Here is a 24,042-nt window from a genome sequence, read left to right on the forward strand (position 1 = left end):
ATGATGCGCTCCATGGCTCTTTGTGCTACTCGTATTTTATAGGTACACAGCCCCCTTAGTAAGCGTCCATGTTTCGGCACCGTATGTCATGGTGGACAGGACACATTCATTAAAGATGCGAGTTTTCAGGCATTGTGGAAAGTTTGCAGATTTAAGGATGTCCGCAAGTTTTTTGAATGCTGCCCAACCCAACTGGATTCTTCTGGAGATCTCCTTTTCCTGTTGTTTTTTGTCGAAAGATAGAATATGTCCAAGATACACGTATTGCTCGACCACCTCCAGCTCTTCGGCTCCCACCGTTATGGTGAGATTCTAATTGCCAGTGATGTGAATTGCCAGTGATGTTCGTCATAACTTTGGTCTTGGACACATTTATCTTAAGACCTACCTTTAGAGAAGCATGGTATAGTCCTTGAATCATGCTTTGAAGATGGATGATCTTTATATATGGCTGGTATTACCTTTATAAGGTTTTATTAGAACTAATTTAGGTATACCAATGTCAAGTGCATATAAATAATCATAAAACTTCAATAATTAATTACCTACATAGTTATTACGATGAAAGGCACCTCCGAATAACTTTATTGTTCGGTTATTTCCGTCGATCCCCGAGCTTAGCCGACTGTAGCTATTTGCTACGCCGTAGCGGATGCCGTAGCGCGGCAGTCGCTCCGTGGCGCTCGTAGCGGTACTCCGTCAACTAGCTTGGAGGAGGAATATTTACGTTACAATTTTGTAGTTTGCACACCAATAACAAGTGGACTTTGTACTAGAATGTCTGTTCTGGAACTAGCGTTTGTTTAATTGGTCCAGTGTGTTTTTATAGGCACTGTGCTTGGATGATAATTTATCTACAGGTAAGTGTATTAAATGTTTTTGACATCTTTAAATTTAGATCATTTAAGTTTTTATTTATTTTCTCCTTTCCTTTCTTCTCGTATTTATTAAGACTCTTTTGATAAAAAAAACCTATTTAATGTACGTTTTTTGTTAAATATCTTCCTTTTACCCGACTCTCTGAGGAAAAGAAGCCATTTTTGACAATACTTCATTATATTGTGTAGATACAGAAATATTTTCATCGTTTGTAACATAAAAATGTATATTATGTAATATGACATTTAATAAGGCAATATCTTTACATGTTTTTCGGTACTCATTTCATAAAACCCAAAAGTATTTGCATGATTTTTATAAGATTTGTGCGCTATTGAATGTTTTGATATTGCATGAGCATGAAAAAAATATAGTAAAAATTACGATTTAAAAATGGGCATATAAATATTAGGTGACATATTTACCTAGAAGACAAGTACAGTCATGAATGTCATGATACTCATGATTAGACATATACTGATACTGAAAAATACGTGTTCAGGCTACAACAGAGACGTGTTCAGATAGTTTTGAGCACATTGACCGATCCGATGTATCTGACGGGGACAGTACAGTCAAGTGTAAAAATATGTGTACAAATCATCTCAATAATATGTCCCATAACTCTTATGTCAGTGAATTAAGAACTATGGGACATATTTTTAAGTAAGTTGTCTACACCCATATTTTTAAGTGAGTTGTCTACACCCATATTTTTAAGTGAGTTGTCTACACCCATATTTTTACAGTTGACTGTACAATACAAGTACTAAATACGAGAGAATATATTTAGTAGTGTATGTACCGGTTTTCCTCGTAAAAGCTATCCTGGTGTTCTGCCAGAACCATGTTAGGATAAGACCGACCTATTTTATTCTGTAGCTATTTTTATCAGTAGCTCAGACAATATCTAATTGCTAGATCGCGAGTCACTTGACTAAACATGTTACATCTTATAAAATACTTATTTTAAATATATTGTCATCATATCATTTGATGCTATGCAAAGCTAGCACCCTAATGAGCACACTTGTTCACAGAAAACATATTGCTATATGTTCTTTCCTCAATTTTACATATTTTACGGAGGAAGTACCTATCAAAGTATTGTAGGTATATTTTTACCTGATGCTTTTATGATGGCGTTGTTTTTATGGTGGCGTTGTTGAAGAGTAATTTGTTGCCTGCCCCCTAAGCAACTAAAATCACGAGAGAATTCAGGTAATTAGGGGGCAGGTAGGCAAGTCATAAGTGTATATGGTAGCGATTAGAACCAATTACTGAGTCGGGTGGAACACTAGCTTTTATGAGCTTTTATGTTATTTAACTGTAGGTTCAATCAAGATGTCTCACTTGAAACATTTTGTTAGACAGGTAGAAAGCTAACATGAAGAAACGAAAGAGGCAGTTCTCTTTTCTTGCGTACTTTACTATTACTTAATATTATATTATAATAATGTAATATATTTGTAACTATCTTTCTATCTTATAATCATAATATTTAGCAGATTTCCAACCACACAGTAAGATTCATGTTTCGACATACCTACATACATACATTCGATATTTAAGTTTTATTTTTCAACAAATTAACATTCGCAGTAATTGCACAACGCACTTGTCGTAATTATACGATCGTCTCACCTTAGGTCTTCACAAAATTTTCATGAAGTTCACATTTCTTAAAATTTGTGGCTCCTTGAGCTAGGTATATCACCCTCCTAACTAATATGGCTCCCCTTTTTTAAATCGAAGATTGTTCGAGATGGTTTGCTCAATGATGAGAGGCTTTACTGGGAGCCGCACGCGTTGGCGGAGGCTTCAACTTGAAAAACGTAAAAAGACCAAATAAAAAAACGAACCTACTCACATAATTTCACGGGAATCGGTTTCGAACACCAAAGTTCGCAAGTTGCGGGCATCTTTGTCTCTTAAGGGGCCCACTGATTAACAGTCCGCCGGACGGTATCGGCCTGTCAGTTGTTCGGAACTGTCAAAATTTTGTTCTAACTGACAGGCCGATACCGTCCGGCGGACTGTTAATCAGTGGGCCCCTTTACTTCAATTATGGCGTAATAAGTGACAGAGAAAGATGCCCGTAATTCGCGATCTTCGATGTTCGCGGTAGGCCATCTGGGACCTTTAGAAGAGAATAGAAAGGCAGTCGGACTGGTATACGAAAGCATTTCGCCCAAGACAAAATGGAGATGCTTCGCGCTCGCTCAATCAATAATTAAAAAGCTTAATTATCTTTTACTATATTACTTTCAATATACGATACGGGGCGGATATTAATCGTACGAGCACTTCACATAATTAATTAGATGTTTGAACGCGATGTTTCCTAACGTCAAACGATATGGTTATCTCGATTTTTACGTATATTAACTAGTTAGGTACGCCTCCTAATGGAAATTGATGGCCATTAATTTACTAAAGTTTTGAAACAAAATGGTTAAACTAAAACTTTGTTTAATAAGAGCCAAAAGGGTAACAGCATAACCCCTTTTGTTTGTTTGTTATCCCAGTCATTTTATCTTACTCAGCAACTGAAACGCCATTCACTCGGGAACTATATGTACATAGGTAAGTTCAAAAAGTACACGTTTTAAATATTAAATATTAACGTAGGCAGTTGATCCAGCACAAACCCTTACCAAGCGCCAAAATGAGCAAACCATCCTCTCAAACTTTGCTACTCTGTCAAGGTAAACAAGCGAACCTAAACAAATATAATTGAGGTAGAGTTATTTTAACGGGACACCTTATAATTTCATGCATAAATTTACAGCACATATAGGTATGTACTTATGCTACCTATTAAATACACCAGAAATCGACTATGATGCCAAAATTTACCTAACGCGTATGTATTTTTATTTTATTTATTCATTTATTACTCAAATAAGTTGCACAGCATTACAGTAAAAACCAAGGCACTGTGAAACTGCAAAATAAGAATACAAGAAACCAACATAAAAAACTACAAATAAAAACCAAACCATTACATTTGGACGACGACATAACAGCGTGGCTCCGCTGCATCGTCTGATTTGGTGTAGGATTCGGCAGGTTGCCCCGGAACACCACACCTTTCGGCCAGAAGTCCGCGCTTGCGATGGTGTCCTGCAGCGGCCGCGGCACGCGCACGACAAATGAACTGAAATGCACATAATGTCGCGAATGTAGCTGGCGCACCCTCAGCGTGTAGCCAGTCTTCTGGCGGACGTACTCCACCACCTCGTCGGCTCCGAATAATAGAATACAATATAAAGAACTGAAATCAATAGGACCTAGTACCTATTTTTGTATTTTCTAGCATTATTTGAACATTATTATATTTAGTACTCGTAATTTAAAGAGAGAAGGGTCAATTTGGCCTTAGGGACAATCGAAGACACTAAAACACTTAACTGACATCGTGAAAGCCGATGTGAAACTAAAAATAGTACTTAGTTATATTTTAAAAGGGTTTAGGCGAGCGGTCCTAACAATTTTTTTCTAGAAAATCCATCGACCTGTGCATGTTTTTTTTGTTTGCGTCTGCGGATTCTTGATTGGCAGATTGCAGGGTTTGCCTTTTTATTAACGGTTAACGTATACAAAACCATATCTGCAGTTTGCAAAAACATCCTTATAAAATATATATTGTACTATTCCCCTAGAGGTTAAGGTAAATAAACGTCTATAAAATAATATAAACGTCTCAATGCTGGGCACAGGCCTCCTCTTATATGCGAGAGAGCCAAAAAAAGGAAAGGAAAGGTTAAGGTAATGAATTAGAAATTAATTAAATTACATTCGCGTTACTGCTGCACGCACGCAAAAAAAGTAACCGGTTTAAAGGCTCTATAAGTAGTAGCCCCTTATTAAAATTGATTGTATTTTATTATTTTATTTTATTTTTTTATTTTTATTACATACATGGAAAACCAACAGCTGTAAATATTTCTAAAAACTAAAATAGATTTACAGAGCCAATTACAGGTTCTCACTTATAAAAAATAAGTAGGTATACAAAGAATAATAATATAATTACAAATCAGTTACACACACAAGTATCAACAGCACAAGCCAAGGTTCATGGGTTCAGCAAGCTGCAAAACTGCATAGGCACATTAGGAAGGATGTAGTTCTCACCTTTTCCTTTTTACATAGGTAGGTATTTACATATTACAAAGAAATCTGAGCACCTAAATATGTGCAAGTTAAGAACTCATTATGTGGTGCTGGTGCGATCACAATCTGTGTTTATTGATGTCGTAATTGCACAGAGTCCGCACTGATTGCTCGCGTGCCTCGTTAGGCTCACAGTTCCTGACCTCTAATAAGTATAACTACGAGTAGGAATGAAGGAAATGAGGCAATAGAAATATATTTGCTTTAATACCGTAAAACGGGGTGAGTAGGTTTCGCGGGGAGAGTTGGGTTATGAATGGGGAGAGAAGGTTTGAGAGGTGAGAAGGGATTTTAAGGCTACTGCTACAAAAATAATGTATTCCAATTTAAAATGGGGCTATAGTAATACGCATAATAAAAAAAATCTATCCAACAATCTTCCAAAATCACCTTTGTATGAAAAACCCTCTCACCCCAAATACGAAGCACTACGGGGTGAGGTGGGTTTTCCTCTTTATCGTCAAAGTTATGAAATGGAACTACCCAAAATAAAATACAATTTCCGAACCACTTATTATATACACCATTCAGTTTTCACATGTAAAAATAAAATTGAGGTTTGAAAGTCAAATTTCACCCAACTCACCCCATTTTACGGTATCGTATTATGTCGAAGTGGAATACCTAGTTAGATTATAAAATAAAAATAAAGTTAATGAAGCGTAAAAGTCGTCTGTAAAGTAATATGTACAGTCTCAAGGTCTCAACCAGATACAATTCAATCCAACAAAGCTAACAGTGACGATAGAAATAGAGATATATGTAGTTAAATAAAATGTACTACTTACACGTATGTTAATACTTAGAAAATGTGTATATACAATTCAAAAACAAACACATATTATTTAATTAAGTTAAAGGCAGTCAAAATTTAAGTAAATATGAATGTGTGTAAGTATAGTTGTTGTAGTTATAATTTTAAGCATATTTTAACTGCATAGTTCTCGAGGGATAGGTATGTATAATTTGCACAAACAATGTACACTATAAGGTAGAACATTTTTTCAGTAGAATAGTAAGGACGTATCTCGTCTGCTATAATTGGGTATTTAACTGATGTTGAAATTAAGACCGGGTGTTGTGTACCTGTCAAGCGCCTCCGAGGGGGCTGCGAGCGTCTGTTTAGCGCCACCGCGGGTAAACGCCTCGCATTGTTGACTTGAAATTCTGAATTTATTATTAGGTAGGTAACTAACTTGGCGAGGTAAATTAATTTGAAATTGTAACGCTTCAAAGGTCTTTTGAGGTTGTTCTAGCTTTCAACTCAAGGATAATGTGAATATGATCGAATTTGCTGTACAACCGAAGCATCACACAGCTACATGCGTTCTTTCGTTCTCTGAATTTTATTTAGAAAATATGTAACGTTGAAACAAAGAAAATGTTTTGAAAAATTCAAGATATTTACCAGAATAAAAATATTCAAAGCCCGCTGATATCCTTTACTTACTATTTACACAACCTGAAGGAAACGTCAAAACATAAGTACAACAAATTTAATATTAAGTGTTTTACGTAGCTAGAGAGATAAAAAACAATCACAATTTTTAGAAGTTTGCTTCGAGAACTACATACAACATGTTAGCTAAAGCGCAAGGGTGTTAAACGAAGATATAGCGACATCTAAAATCGATGATTTTTTACGAAGGACTATGACTAAGTATATATATTTAGATCGATCAGTAGCCAATAAATGTACAAGTTTTCGGCGACACCATCATTTTATCTGGCGACAAGTTTTAAAGTTACTTTTGCAACTGTGGGCACTATTGTTTGCACACACCTCATTTCACAATCTGATCGAGTTTAATAAAATATTAGCCAAAGACTTACTGTACATGTGTTAATACCTCAAACCGCGGTACTTAATAAATAATTTCATTAATATATATACAGTATGTATCAGAACGAAAGGCGAAGAAAGAGACCCATTAATGTTTAGGTCATACTGAGCAACTTTTACTATGGGACCGAAAACGCAGAAATAAAATTGGATGTTTCATACATTTTGCTGGTCTGATGTTGAAATTTCCTCCTCCGGATGTTGAAATTTCCTCCGGAGAGTCGATTTTTTTCCGCGTTTTCGGGGTTGGTCCCATAGTAAAAGTTGCTCAGTATGACCTAAAAATTAATGGGTCTCTTTCTTTGCCTTTCGTTCTGATACATACTGTATAGGTAGTGGAAGGCAAAACGCATATAAATGCACTAATGGGACAACATTAATGAAACAATGAACATTACCAGAAGCAGAAGTACTCTTGTTAAGTAACCCAACACCTAAATGCGGACCCTTAAGCTCAACGAGCTTACTAGCTTACTACACCTGATACCGAAGAGAATGCAGTAAAATACCTCTCTGACTGCTACAAGGTAAACGCTTTATTTTCAACATTATTTGTATGGTTATAAAGCAGATAATGCCCTGTGCTGTAGTATAAACAGGCTAGAATAACGTTGAGATCTTAATGTTAAAAGTAACAGCCAAACCCTTACCGGGTTTCTTTATTAGGTATTAACGGTGCTTCATCTTATTATTTCTTACATAAACAATAATTATTATTTTTCAAACTGATCTGTCAGTGTTCAAAGTAGCGTTTTTGGATGAAAAAATGACACTTTTGACACTGACTGATCAGCCAGCGTATTATGGATAGCTTTATCCATCTTTATCCACGTGATAAAATAACTGTCACTGTTTAACACCGTGGGATAGAAAGTGACGGACACCGTTTTATCACGCTGTCACGTAAAAGAAAGACCATCATATCCGTACAGTATCGTATTGCTGTGACCTCTTGTAAGCATTGTTCGACGATTCGAATCCCGACCCGACTCGATGGTCGGGACTACACACAGGACTTACTTACAGGATTATGTTTCTTTTAGTGCAGCCTTAACATGAATCTTAAGTACATTTAAATTCTACCCCCTTATTCATAAACGTTTACTAAAGTTGATAAGCCAATAATAATCGTTTGTTCCTTTCCATCATACCGATACGTCGGAAAGGGACAAACGATTATTATCGGCTGGTCAACTTTAGTAAACGTTTATGAATAAGGGGGTAGAATGCAGCGGTTTTCTATATTTCCACCTCCCACCCGGCTACTCTAACCCAAACTGATTTGGTCCTATTATTATACTTTTAGTTTCCCTTAATGTTACGGAAGGCCGCGCCGCCATTTGCTTCGAAGGGATCGAAATTATGTTCGCTAAATGATCACTTTGCTCCGATGGATGAAAGTGAATTTAATGCGGGAATACTTATAAAATATCCAGAATACTAATTATTTTTGTGGCATAAATGTTTTAGGTACCTTTTACTTTTAAATATTTAAAACTAAATACCCGTTTTATACTGATACCTTAGCCCCGAGATGCCACTTTTTTGGTATCTCCTTCTTGGCATGTAAGATGCCTGGTTAATTAAGGTTGCCTCCAGAATCTCGCGAACTAAATTGACAGGTCAATGTGCAAAAATGATACCACAGTTTGGCCAGTGCTGTTCATATCGATATTTTCAAAAAAGTTTGAATTAGAGAATATCGCGAGAATTCACCGCTAGTGGCGCTCCTGTTGCGCGGTCAGTTAAAATGTATCTTTAAGTAATTTAAATTATTTTACAAATGTTACTTGGTATTTCGAAAATTGTGCAATTTTATAGTAATAAATACAAGGATATTGGATAAACATATTGTAGGTAATTAAATAAATATTTCATTATATTTATTTTATTTTATTTGTTAGGAAAACTTACAGCTAGAGTAACAAGTTGTGGGTGATAACATAGAAACAGTGATTTTGGCTCAAAATACAAATAAGGCCGACCTAGACGGGGAAATAAGATAAGATTTCTCATTTATTTTGTGTGGTGTGGACGTAAAAATTTAATCGTCTCGGTGATCCCTATTGCTTCGATTGTAAAGAAGACCAGTCCCTAAACTGGGCATTCAAGTTGACAATAGGTCAGAATTTAAATACAGTTAGTTAGACCAAAAAAAGTCTGCAGAGATTTTAATAGCCCACGCAGTGCAAGTATTATTTTAAACGTCAGAATTCTATGAAATTATGACGTATTAAATAACAGTTGCACTGCGTGGGCTATCAAAATCGCTGCAGACTTTTCCTGGTCTAACTTCAATTATCGATCAATCTCATCTACCGGTCACATTGTATAAAATTAAATCACCAATTTTAGATTTATGGCGACAACCGCGAGCTCTTGATATAAACAACTTGCCCCTAAACTAGGGTTGCCATAAGTGTGGGGGCTCAGACCGGGACATTTAAAGAAAACCGGCCAAGTGCGAGTCGGACTCGCCTTCCAAGGTTTCCGTACATTACACAATTTTCAACAATGTATATTTTGATGTGAAACGTGAGTGAAATGTTTAAAAAAGACCCGTAAGGGACGATCAAAAACTAAGTAATAAGTCCGACGCACGCTTGACTGCATACTTCTAATAGGTTTTTCTGTCATCTATAGGTAAGAAACTATTTAGTATTTTTATTTTTTATTTTAGTAGTTTCGGAGATAATAAAGAGGGGAAGTGGTCATTTTTTGTCTATTTACTTAAATTACTTCTAAACTATTAATCTTAAAATTATTAATAAAATATATTTGAGATTCCCACAGCTCTATCACTTGATATGTAACAACATAGTTTGCAAAACTTTATTTATTAACTGTCTCATTTACCCCCCAATAAGTGCCCCCTATGTTTAAAATTCATTTTATTTACGTTACATGTCCGTCTTCGGGTTATAGATTGACATAATATATTTATACCAAATTTCAACTTAACTGTCACAAATAATGTAGGTACCTAAATGAAAACGCGAGCGAAGCGAGCGCGAAATATTTTCGAGATAATAGTAGGTAGATTTTTAGGATTTCGTACTTCAAAAGGAAAAAAAACGGAGCCCATATAGGATCACTTTGTTGCCCGTCCGACCGTCTGTCTGTCTCAATGCCCCCTACAAAATAACTATGATTTATAAACCGGGACAATTTGCTTATGGGCCAGGACACCGGGACATCATGCTTCAAACCAGGACATGTCCCGGCGTACCGGGACGTATGGCAACCCTACCCTAAACCTGCATATTAAGAGCCAACAGGAGTGGTCACATCTCCATACAAACGTACTCGACTGTTTCCTCCGTGGGTTTTGATGCTAGAGCAATGATTTTTTCAACACAGATTAATATTGTCAACATCTGTGTCGGACAGTTTTGCTTTTTTGATATTTTTGTTTTTTAAGGCGCTAGAGCCTTTCAAAAATGGCCAAAATGGCCTCATTGACTGTGCCGCAATGAGAGGCGTAGTATTCAAAACTGATATCAATTAGCCAAGAAAGCAAAACGGTCCGGCACAGATAATTGCATGATCATTTAGATTTCTAAATTTGGTTACGATTGGTTAAGTTTTGGAGGAGGAAACAGTCGAGTACGAAACCTCGATTTTTGAGATTTTTACGCAGGATTTTTCGCCTTGTCCTTATCGCACTAGTTTTAGGAGCCGCTTCAGTTAGCGAGATGGCTATATTTAACTAAAATATTTAAAACTCAGCTCCTGTTTCGTCTTAACATTGAAATTTGTTAGTTTCACATCCGCACCTCCTGATTTGATTGGTAACGTCACAATCTTACAATCGAATCAACCACTTTCCTCGTCACATTCATACAAATCGAAATCGTTTATGACCGCTTTATACCTATGATTATCACATGGATAGTAAGTGCATCTCACTTATCGATATCATTTTATCGACATATACTCCAGATACTCCTGACTATTTTTTATTTGCTATTCCTGGTGTCATTTTATTTGTCAAACTCATGTCAATTTAGTTCGTGAGTTTCTGGAGGCAACTTGTAGTTAGTACATGCGGTGCCATAAATATAGCTATATGAGCAATTTTTTTAAATGTCTATACAGGTAAATACCTCGAAGAAGTGATACAATACGAGTACAATACAAACAATAAGTAGGTACGTCACAAACAATTAGTATTTAAATAATTTCTATCGTTCCTACACATTAATTAATTATAAAATAGAACTATCTAATGTGAAAGAAAAGGCAGTTGAAAAAAGTAGTATTTATTCTGAAATACTTTCTTTAGTGGCTTCAAAAAATTATAATGAAAATTATATAAAAACCTTATTAAAACATTTCATTTCATAAGTTAGTTTAATAAAAAAGGCAAGTAATGCAGTGGCCATTAATCTCTGTTGTCAGAGCCACGTGTCGGGCATTGTCTGGGCCCTGTGTAGGCCACTGTTGTGAGACAAGAAAATTTCAGTGAGAAATTTGAATAATAACAGTTTTTCTTGCGTATAATAAAATTTATGTTCTTACTTTTAATAAAACATACGAGTTTATGCGAAAAACTATTTAGTATTTAGGGATTAACTAAAAATACCCTTTTAATATATTAGGCGAAAGTATTAGTAAAAGTTGTAATTATTGTAATCATTCTGCTAGTACTACTTTTTAGGATAAAAGAAGTATTTAGTTTTAAATCTTAACTAGATTTATATACAAATACATATTGGTTTAAACCCTTCATTTGTTGGAAGAGTGGGTTTTTTGTCACAATCATATCTCTTGCTTAAAAGTAGATCCCAACCTACATTGTAGCACTACTCGTACAAAACCAATATTTTTTTTCATATTAGTACCAGTAAAATTAATTAGTACCACTACCACCAAAAATCCGCAACAAGACTAAATAGAATCTTGCTAGGCTATATTTCTGCCGTGTTTGTGTGCGTTGTATTTATTAGAAATATTAGATTAAATGGACGTAAGTGCCCTGGAGAAATGTGCGCAGTTTAACAACATATACTGCCGTATTCGAACTTCAAGATATTCACAAGAGACGACACGTACTAGATCCATTCTAGATACGTTATAGTTCAGATATCAACTAGTTCTCTTTTGCAGCGCAATTCGGGCAACCAATGTCACTTTCACGTTAGATAGAGTAATATATCTATTAGGCCCACTTGCACCATTCCACTAACCCGGGGTTAACTGGTTAAAGCTGGAGTTACCATGGTTACCAGTACAATTTGACAATAGGTTAACAGTTTAACCGCTTAACCCCGGGTTAGTGGGATGGTGCAAGTGGGCCTTAGATGTGAATTAGATCTCTAGTCATGTCCCGTGGAAATCGTTCAAGAGTATCTCCAGAATCGCGCAAATGTCAAATTTGACAGGTTAGATCTTAAACATATCCTTATCGTATCTTGGTGATGTCTAAAAGATGTCTAATAGTTGTCTATTTCATAATCCGAATCGGACCCATGGTCGATATATGATACAAATAGATGATTGGACGGGACGGATGTTGAACTATAATTCAATATTTATCAAAAGAATTTCGCAGTGACACGTTCCTTTCTGGCCTTGTCACGTCGTGGAAACTTTGCTTCATAAAATATTAGCTGAGGCCAAGAAGAAATAAAATGCCTGCCATTTCATAGTAGCCATTGAGCAATATAATGAAAAACGTGCCATAAATTATAATGTTAGTAAACCTATAACCTAAAAAAACAGACTTCGGTAACATCATACAGTTCAACATAACAAAAAATATAAAATCAAATTATTTTATTATCAGTGTCTGGAACGGACGGGGCATAAACATAAACGGCGAATACATCTCGCACTTAAGGTTTGCCGATGATATAGTAATCATGGCAGAATCGCTGCAGGAAGTTCAAGGAATGCTGCACAGCCTAAATAGAGCTTCCCAACGAATTGGTCTCCGGATGAACCTAGACAAGACGAAGGTCATGTTTAATGACCGCGTCGTTCCGGGACCAGTAGTCATCGATGGCACGCCTCTCGAAGTTGTTAAGGAATATGTCTATCTCGGGCAACTAATGCAGTTGGGTAGACACAACTTTGAAAAGGAAGCCGATAGGAGGATTCAGTTGGGTTGGGCAGCGTTTAGGAAGTTGTACCACATATTTTCCTCAGATATACCACAAAGCCTAAAAACTAAAGTGTTCAACCAGTGCGTCCTTCCTGTAATGACGTATGGAGCCGAGACGTGGACACTGACTGTGGGGCTAATCCATAAACTTAAAGTCGCTCAACGTGCTATGGAAAGAGCTATGCTCGGAGTCTCTCTGAAGGACAAAATTCGGAACGAAGTGATCCGCCAGAGAACCAAGGTGACCGACATAGCTTTGAAAGTTAGTAGGTTGAAGTGGCAATGGGCTGGCCACATATGTCGCAGAACCGATAATTGCTGGAGTAAGCGTGTTCTGGAGTGGAGACCGCGTCTGCGCAAACGTACTGTGGGACGCCCTCTGGCCAGATGCCACTGCGTGAGCTATCAAAATCGCTGCAGACTTTTCTTGGTGTAACTCTATGTTTATTTCTGACATAAGTGCTGACCTATGCCGCTCGATAGCGCTATCCTGTCATCCCGTCACTTAGCGAGCAATCGTCTCAGATAAGACAGTGTAAGCATGGCCCTAGTACTCGTAACAACCCCGTGTAGTCGCAGTTCATTGTGATACTGATTCGCCTAGAGCGTGTGATTGGTAAACAATTACAATTAACGGAGTTGAATAAATATAACTAAACCAAATTGTATTGCTCGACGAGTCGGCTGTCGATGCGGAGACTGACGTCTGAAAATCTCAGAATAGAGGAACTAAATAGCTCTGGTAATAGGAAATACACTAGGGATAGTACCTACCTAGTTATTTATATCGTTCAGAACTATCCAATCATTTTTATGATTTGATGCACTTAAATTGTTTGTAGGCATTGACCCCCTTGAACATAGTGGAAAACACTCGTTTTTGGCAAAAAACTTATAATTCAACTAAAATAACTAATAGTTACTCGGAAAGTGCACCATTTCAAATAAATGTTGCTATATTTTTGTTGTATTTTTTATCAGTGGCGCCACTACATTTGCTTGCAGGTTAGGTTAGGGTAGGAGTAGTAGTTATGCAAAAATTTGTAGTTAAGCACAAAGAGTATAAGATCACGGCTGTCAAAAATCGTCAATAAGTAAATATGCCAGCTTTAGCAGACCATTTGCTGCAGGATTCAGAAACAAAATATAAACTGAAAGACGTATTAAGGGATATTTTAGAATATGTACTTTTATAAATGGTGGGAAAGTGGCGACCCGACGCCACCGTAAGCAAAGACTTTTAAGCGAGTATGACATGTTCAAGCTACCGGCCTATAGCGGAAATCAAAACCAAATGCTGGTAGTTTGCGAACCTGCACAATTGCTACACTATTGATGCAACACTTGCCAGTTTTGCTGCAACCTAAAACGAACGCTTCTGCTTTTTGTTAAAACGATATGGTGCTCATAATATAGGTAGGTACATATAGTTTTTATTAGTATTTAATGTTGCCTTATGTATTCAAATAACAGAAAATTCAAACCTTTCGTTCCCAGATCGCTGCTACAACAATATCGTAGTCGGCAAATAATCGAAAATGCCGAGTGCGGTGGACCGAGATAACGGTTCAACGTTCGATTATAAATATTTTGCAGCCACTGCAGTTCGTGCGCTGCACATTTTTTTATTGAGTGTTTGCATGTTCGACTACCCATCGTTAGTAAAATCAACTTTGTTAAATTTTACTTAAGCTGTCTTTCAAACATCAACATCTTAATTCGTTACACAGTCAGTCAGCACATACATTCGGCATCAATATTAGCTGCAAAAATTATTAGAAATGATAATATTGATTAGAAATGTAGATAGATAAATACATGCTTACATACACAGATAACATCCATAACTTAGGAATGAATAGTAGATACTTACATAGATAACATCCATAACTTAGGAACCAATAGTCGTGTTAAACACACAAATAAATGCCCTTACCTGTTTTCGAACCCAGGACCTCCTGCTTCGCAGGCAGGGTCACTACTGACTAACCTTATTTACGATACAAGTGTGGAAAGTAGTAGTAGTAAACACGACCGAAGGGACTGTTTTAAATTGACACGAGTTGCGAATTACCTATTCGCACTTGTTCCGTAAAAAGCTTTGCTGAACCTACCTACATATGGCGCTTTTAGTTTTCGATATGGGCACGGAAAGTAACACCAATGTACTGTATATACATATTATGATGTTTTACATCAATTTATTCAAAGACCAAATGTTATTGTTCACAGATCACGATAACATGGTATCAACACGAATGAGTCTTCTAATGACTATGACTGCAAAAAAGTAAGAGTTAAATTGAGGATGGAGTATAAATGGACGTGCGTGTTTGCAGCGGTGCTGCAAATAATTGGAGCACTAAGACCGACGTGTCCAAGCGACCCCAACTGCGTTTGCGGCGGCACGCTCGCCGTCGAACTCAATTGCAATGTTGATGGTGAGTGCATTTGGATAGAACGTTTACAGCACTTTTCTACGCGTTTGAATGACGATGAATGTGGGTGAATTGAATGACGATTGATGTTTCGAAAATTTTTAGTCCGTTTTTCCATCGCCAACACCTTTAGGTATGTTGGGATTTGTGCTAAAAGCATTCATTTTTCATTTTCTTTCAGGTCGGACTGTCACAATTAATTTATTGCCGGATATATATATCAACATCAAATGTGAGAATGCATCTTCTCTCGACTACAGCAAGTTGCCAAGATGCGCTAGTCCTCAGAGCTCTTTCAAATCTGTCAGTTTCAAAGACTGCCCATTACCGGTCACGTCATTTAAAGACGTTTTAACGAGTATGGGTGTTTCAAAAACTATGGCATTAATTTTCCAAAATACCAAAAACTTGTCCGGTTACTTTGACAGAAAGCACTTTGCTGGATTACAAGATTTGACGAAACTATTACTGTCGATCAATGGGAACACACAACTTCCCGATAATCTGTTCATGGATATTAACAATTTAACTTGGCTGAATATCAGATCAAACAGCATTTACCTATCGGAGAATCTACTTAAACCACTTGAGAGGTTGGAAACCCTGGAGATAAGCCATAACCACATGACAAATATATCATCAAATATGTTTTCCCACCTGTCTTTTTTGAGAAAACTTTCCCTGTGGCAGAGTAATGTCACGTGGTTTTCAAAAGACTTCTTTACTGGAGTTAACGTCCTAGAAGAGCTCGATCTCAGTTCTAATGGTTTAAATGAACTGCCGGCTTCGATTTTCAAACCGCTGAGGAAACTCAAAAAGTTAACGTTGTTTTCAAACAAGTTTTCGTCTCTTCCTCGAAATCTTTTCAAAGGCAACAGGGAGTTAGAAACAGTCATTATTCTTAACAACGACGTGACACTGCGAGAGTTGCCAAGATATTTGTTTGGGAGTTTAACCAATTTAAAACAAGTGTACATTCAGAGATGTGGTTTAATGACTGTACCATACGACTTGTTTGTTGACTCTCCCAATATTACGAATATTTCATTAGCATACAACAATCTCAACGCATTGCCTGAAGCTATCTTCAATGACCAGATTAATCTACTCGAGTTAGACTTGAGCCATAACAATCTAAAGGACTTGGAACCGAAACTATTCTCATCTCTGGTACGATTGGAGTCGCTTAACTTGGATTATAATAATTTGGTGGAAATTTCTGGGTAAGGAACATTTAATTCCGTTATATATTTTTAGCAGAATATCCTTAATTTATTTAAGCAGAAACTTTGTCCCAGATTCAAACACGCTCATTATCGTTCTCATCTATTTACCTCAACAATTGTTACTGGGTACCAACCTATTCATTAAGAAAATTTATACAATAAATGAATCGGATTCCATTTTTCTATTTTACAAAAACAGTTGTATACATATTCCTTACTTACATAATTAATAATTACCTGCCTACCATTAATCTATTATTTCTTAAGGCCACTTGCACCATTCATTGAACCAAGGTTAACCGGTTAAACCTGTAGTTACCATTGTTACCAGTACAATTTGACACTGGGTTAACGGTTTAACCGGTTAACCCCGGGTATAGGACCTAACCTAACGTAATGTGACAACGAAAGTGGTACCAATATAGATTAATTTTAATATTCTTAACAAAAACTTGTTTATTTATTCCAGGTCAACGTTCTCGTCATTGTTAAGTCTTATTTATTTAAGCGTGGAACACAATCATCTGAAAACCGTCTCGTCATATTTATTCAACAACAACAAACAGAGAATGTACATATCCCTTGCATATAATAATTTAAATTTTGAATACAATGGGCTGGACAATAATACATGGCCCGCGGATCCTGTCCTCTTATCCCCTTTCAGTAACACATACAATTTAAGGGTATTAAACCTAAGTCATAATGAATTCAAATACACTTTCATCGATTGGTTTGCAAACGGACACGACACATTAGATATACGATATAATAAAATAGCTATATTAATGGTAAGTTTTAATGTTATGCATTACTTAAATTTTGTTGACTACCTATTAAGTTTCTTTTTATTTACGTTACGTTAACTTGGTTTCAGGGTAAAAGAGTCAATCCTATAGAAAAAAGACGTCTAAATCAAGATCATTCATACCATCACGTGTTAATCGCAAATAATCCAATCAACTGTGATTGCCATACCTGGAATCTCATGAAAGATATGCAATCTCGACATTTCAAGGTGAGATTTTATTATTTTAGTCATGATGAAAATCATGTTGAAAATTTATAGCTGAGGATCCGAAAGGACCCCTACAAAAAGGCAATTTTGACTACGGATTCATATTAATAGATTCGTAGTCAAAATTGTAAAAACGGTCGCCATTTTAAATTTATTCATTTTTGTTTTAATCATGTTGTAAATTGTTATCCGAGAATCCAAATTACCTCTTGATCCGTAGTAAAATTGTAAAAACTACCGCAAGCTTGAATTTCCTGAGTGAAAATTGATATCTGAGAATCTGAAAGGCGCTTTAACATAAATCCGTACTCAATCGCGTTAAAAGTTTACCTAAGTATAACATATTGATATTCTCTTTGTAATTCTTTGGTTAAAATATTTAGCTTTTTCAATTGCACGTTTTTGGCGAATCGCGAGTTAACTTAGTAAATAAACAATAGCCTTCATGAGTTATTGTAACCAGAAGGCTGACAGCGTTACCTTTTTGTATGATCAGGCTTAAGACGAAACAGGAGCTGAGTTTTAAATATTTTAGTTAAATATACTCGTCTCGCTAACGGAAGCGGCACCTAAAAGTAGTGCGATAAGGACAAGGCGAAAAATCCTGCGTAAAAATCTCTAAAATCGAGGTTTCGTACTCCTCTGTTTCCTCCTCCAAAACTTAACCAATCGTAACCAAATTTGGAAATCTAAATGATTATGAAATTATCTGTGTCGGACCGTTTTGCTTTTTTGGCTAATTGATATCAGTTTTGAATGCCACGCCGCTCATTGCGGCATAGTCAATTAGGCCATTTTGGCCATTTTTGAAGGGCTCTAGCGCCTTAAAAAACAAAAATATCAAAAAAGCAAAACGGTCCGACACAGATATTGACAATATTAATCTGTGTTGAAAAAATCATTGTTCTAGCTTCAAAAACCACGGAGGAAAACGAGGAGTACGTTTGTATGGAGAAATGACCACTCCTGTTGGCTCTTAATCTCTGGGCCTCTGATCTGCTAGCACGAGTTGCGTTCTCACGCGCAACTTCATGTATCTAGCGCAACTTCAAGTATGGACTCGCGCGCGAGAACTCAACTCATGCTAGCCGGTCTGGGATGTCTACGAGGTGCTGGGAAACCTCCTAAAGAAAGGCTTTTCCACAGTGTTAATTCATTTGACTATTTATGTTGATATTTAGCTAATCTTTTTTTCTTGTAGTGGGACGATATGGCTGCTTTGCGATGTCCACGTTGGAGCAAAATGTGTCAGAAAGATGAAGAAGTGTTCCTTTACGTGGCGTGTGCCGCTGTCACGTTTGTATTAATAGCTGCAACAATAGGTTTTTACTTATACCGTAGAAGACTATATTATGTTACAAAAACAACTATTCGCAAAGCATTGGATTCTAAAGTTCCAAGACCTAGACAACTAAATTTAACAATTAAATGTGCCGAAGAAGATAACGAATTTGTTAAAACAAATATTTTACCGGTTCTGAATACGTATCAAAATGTTACCACAGAAGTTGTTTATCCCAACTGTAAAGAGGCCAACACCGAAAAATACATCACAGGCGATGCAAAAGAAAAACGCATCACTCTAGTCGTGTTTTCGCCAAACTACTTGACATCAGCTTACCGCGATGTGAACATAAAGAAAATTCGTGGCGAAATATTAAAGGCACGGAACACCATTTACGTATTCGTTGATATTGGTCCAGAAAATTCAATATACGCATTTCTAAAGGAGCAAAGAGATTATGGTACTACTATTTTGTGGAGTGATTCGAAGTTTTGGCAAAATTTGTTAGTGTTAGTGAAGTATAATAAACGCAGTAAACATGTCGCTCGTAAACACACTGCCAGCTCTGAAAATGCTGATATTACTCGACTTGGATGTCCTCACTTGTACGCAATCGATACAGTTGCTCACAGTCAAGTTTAGTTGAACCTTTTTTTTAATTTAGTGAGGTAAAGACTGATCTCCGTCATGTTAAAAACCATTTTCATAATTTTATTTCCATTGAAGTCATTGTAGATTAATAGTTATAAAGTACGACGCATATTGGTATAGTTAGAATTCAAATTAAATTATAAATAACGTTTAAATTATGGACTTATTGTGAAAATGCATGTGAAGTAATTTTTTACGAAGATATTTTATCTTGTAAAAATTTAGATTAAGGATGATTGTTGAATAACCTGTGTAAGTAGGTAAACCTACTATTTGTTAGACGTATTATGCTTGAACTTCAAAGAAGTGGATCAATAACACGATACGATCCTTCAGACGTAAAGTTCTGTTTCGTTAAATGGTAAGCATACATTTCGTGAAAAATATTCATTAAAGATTAAGTTTCGAGGAAACTGTATATTGCTAAAACTGTCAACTACAGTTTGTATCTAAATAAAAAGTAAAAGTTATGGAATTGTTTCATTATACAACATGTTAAGTTTTTCATGATTAGGAGAATAGTGGTTAAGTATGATAAAGCCAGGTAAGTATATAAATAAGGGTTTCTAGTTGACTACTGGAACCCTAAAAACGCTCTTGCAATTAATTTGAAGTTTCTAAATAAATGACGAAGTTTTTTGAAGTATAATATAATGTATAATAAATCATGTAAGCTTTTTAAGAATATGGAGAAAATTTACAAACGAATGTGGTGATTAAACCTTAATCTTATTTACGTACGTGACAAATCTCAACTTTCGTGACTAAAAGGTGTCAAATTGTCCGCATATTAATAAAATTAGGGCAGTAATAATTACTGCGCCCACGTCGCTATATCTTGAAATATACGGTAATTAACTGTCGCCGTATTTGATGGTGGCTTAACCCACATTAAGTAAGCTAATCGGCTTATATAGCTCATATTCACATGGTTGTACGGTAAGTAAAATACAAAAAATTATTAAGTACGTTGCTGGACAGAAGAAATAGTAACATTTTTATGTTTAATGCATTTGTTATTATTTTATAGGATACAAAAATAATGAAATACTACAATGTGTCACAGATAAAAAACTGTGAATGGCTTTGTGTCAGGTTTTTTAATATTTACGTACCTTGGATGAAAGATAATAATATCTTTCATAAAAATAATTGCAATGTGTGTGCAAGAAAAAGGAGCCGATAAATTGTAGTTTTGGCACTTGTTTGTGTTATTTTTTTTAATTTATTTATCGCAAAAAAAAAACTTACAGGGTATTTACATATTTATATTCCGCCAAACTGAGGGCAGTTTGTTGGCGGATAAAGCGCTCTCTATACTTTTGTGTTCTACCCACTTAACTTACATACTTATACCTAATACATTATACTTAACTAGAGTTATGCCATACAAACAATATACTTTTGATTTCAGGAAACTAAGTTTACTTTATCAAGTCAATAAAACGATCAGCGCATTCGATTTCTCAACTACTTATGTCGGTCAGGTTGATAGAAAATTAAGCCGTGTACCTAGTTGGATCGCTCTGAACCGTTATTGTAAGCTCACATTATTCAATTTCAGTATACTCATATATGCACCTGTAAATAAAAGAAAAGCCAATACTTTTATTGAATTTAATATACTTAAGTTCTATTTACGGAAGTTGGTCATAATTCATTTTATATTTGAATTCATTACAACCACTACCTTACTAAGCGCTCGAATTGTGCAATGGTTACAAAAATAAAAATAAAACCTGGTCAATTTCCATAAAAAACTCTAGGAAACGATTTGAAATGTTTCCTATAGTACTTCCGTGAAAAAATATAAAAAAACTGAGTGAATCCTAATGTAAAATTTTATGCAAGATATTAAAATAACCGAAATGGTCGTTTTGTTCACATTTCCCCCAAAGATCCGAATCGACTCACTCTTCTCTAGAGTATAATGACTCTTTCTGTCATTTCAAGTATTTACCTTAAAGAGTATAATATATATTCAATATATAAATATCAAATTAAACCGCTAATTGGTATCTCTCATAGGTAATCAATTTCACCTAATTGTGAGTAGGATTAATTAATATCGCGGTGTCTCGTGGCCACATTTGGATGTGCGGAGCCGGCACATAAATAAGCGGTTCGCCCCCCGAGCTTTATCGCTGTCCGCGATTGGGGTTTCACTGTGTCGCAAATTATTGTAACCGTACATGAACGGGTAGGGAAAGCATAAATTCAGAGATATGGCGTTTACTATGGTGTGGAATAATACAAAATTATTAGGAATTGATTTGTAGACAATATTTATGGTTCAAAGGAAACGCGGGCTTGCGCTTTGCGAAACCTGTTTCTCGTCTAAAATTTACTTTAATCTTTAAATTGTAAGTAAGCAGTTCAGAAAAAGTGATTGTGACTTTAGTTAGAAAACAGGAGCGGCAATCGATTTTGCATCTTAACAGCTGGTAGTGGTATTGCGCAAAGTAAAATTTAATTTGGAATATGATTAAGGTTTGTTTACTTTCTTTTATCAATTTGTAAGGAAAAGTTTTCAATAAAAAGAGACTGTTCTAGCCTGGACAGTAAAATAAAATATTTGAACTGACTGTTCCACAAAAATCTTTAGTTTCAGGTAACACAATGAAATTGTGTATGAAATGAATTGAATGAAAATTCACTCTTCCATGAAAATAAATAGGTAAATTAATGAACTTTCAGTATTTATTTCATTATCAATATTCAAGTTCCGTAAGAAAATCAAAACACAAATAATATACATAAAAGCACTATCTAATAATATTCCTGTAATATATTTTTTAAGGAATTTGCAAGAGACACCTTTATCCTCGTCAACCCCTTTAGAAAGTATCGTCTTCATCTGTATATAAAAGTCTCGGGTCGTCAAATAGAACACCTTCGTCACATCTGACACGGCCTTTTCTTAAATGTACACGAACGTACATATATACCTATTGAAGTAAATAGTTAGTACATAAGCATTTAAAAAGCATACCGACGTCACCGGCGGAATGAAGAGGTAATATGTAAATATTCCGCCGGTGTTTCGTAAGAATAACATCGCTCGATATATAGAGACTAGTATGAAGAGATTGAAGAGTATAAGCACATTAAATTATGATACCAGTACCAACGTATTAAAGTACTTTGTATCCCTTTCTAATCCTTTTGATATGTAATTTGCTAAATTACTAAACAATATATTGATATACACTTTTTGAAAAATATAACATGATTCAAATATAATTCTGATGGTAGTGTACTTTCAAATTGGCCTGTATGTCCCTATTTCCACTTCTAACAGAGCCTGCCGATTAGTTAGACATGATGAGTAAGACTAATTGGTTTCTATTAAAAATAATAATATGTATAGAGATTTAGAAATATCTACTCCCGCAGTGACGTAGGTATTTAATTTTGCCTGCTAAAATTATTGCAATGTATTTACCCAATAGAATATTTACCGATCGTCACCTTTAATCGAATAGTAGGTAAATATTAACTTTGTCAATGTAATGAATCCAGGAACGCATCGTGCACAACGCAACGCCAGGCTGTCAAATCCATAATGGTTTCAGGGTGAGACATCCATTTGAGTGCAGCGCAGCGTTCAGCGTGTAATATTCGGTGCACGGCGGATCGGCGACCGTCCCACGGGGCGAATGGGATTTGTCCGCATAACCCGCAGTTTTCTATCTATCTTTTTGGATCATTACTACGTATTATTTACCATTAGTTATTACACAGGTTAATTCATGAGAAGCGAGCAATGGATTCATCATCATCATCATCATCTCAGCCATAAGACGTCCACTGCTGAACATAGGCCTCCCCCGGAATGGATTCGGTTTCTCTTAATTTTATTGTTTGTTAAGTTAATTGTTTGCAAACGTGGTCACCCTACAACAACTAATGAAGATTATATAGAGATTAAACCTCTTTAAATAATTAATATATTATATAAATTGCGCAAATCACTGCGGTAAAAGTGAATTTATGAATATTTTTGACTTTGTTTAAACAAATCTAAACCAACCATTGTTTATAGAGGTAACCCTTAACTTGAGAATTAATGCTAAGTCAAAACGATAAGCCGCTTCCGAACGCTTCTGAAACTAAGAGGAATTGCATTTGTAATATTATAACAACAAAGCTGGAACGTAAGCCTTTAATAACTACCAACTTTGCAGCTTTAAGTAAATTTCAAGTAACCATGTTATACCTAGGTAGCCGTTTATGGGAAAATTATTTTAATACCTTAATGTTCAATTAGAAACATCTATACTTATTACAAGTAAAAAAAATGGTTGTCCGTAAAATCGGTTTACGGACAATAATTTTGCGTGAAAACGTCATAAGATAACATAAACATTTACATTACGTAACGTTACCGTGGAGATCTGGCCATAACGTTACCATG

The 24,042-nt window shown here is 35.8% G+C and overlaps 1 protein-coding gene across 1 annotated transcript; it reads left to right on the forward strand.

Moving 5' to 3' along the window:
* Positions 1-653: 653 nt before the first annotated feature.
* Positions 654-20,095, forward strand: LOC134676293 (protein toll-like). The gene is made up of 6 exons (XM_063534670.1): positions 654-860; positions 15,240-15,448; positions 15,627-16,668; positions 17,141-17,462; positions 17,549-17,689; positions 18,891-20,095. The coding sequence occupies exons 2-6, from the start codon at positions 15,316-15,318 to the stop codon at positions 19,614-19,616; spliced, it is 2,364 nt and encodes a 787-aa protein (XP_063390740.1). The 5' UTR covers positions 654-860; positions 15,240-15,315; the 3' UTR covers positions 19,617-20,095.
* Positions 20,096-24,042: the final 3,947 nt, after the last annotated feature.

This window comes from Cydia fagiglandana, chromosome 2 (assembly GCF_963556715.1).
Source record: "Cydia fagiglandana chromosome 2, ilCydFagi1.1, whole genome shotgun sequence".
Lineage (NCBI taxonomy): Eukaryota > Metazoa > Arthropoda > Insecta > Lepidoptera > Tortricidae > Cydia > Cydia fagiglandana.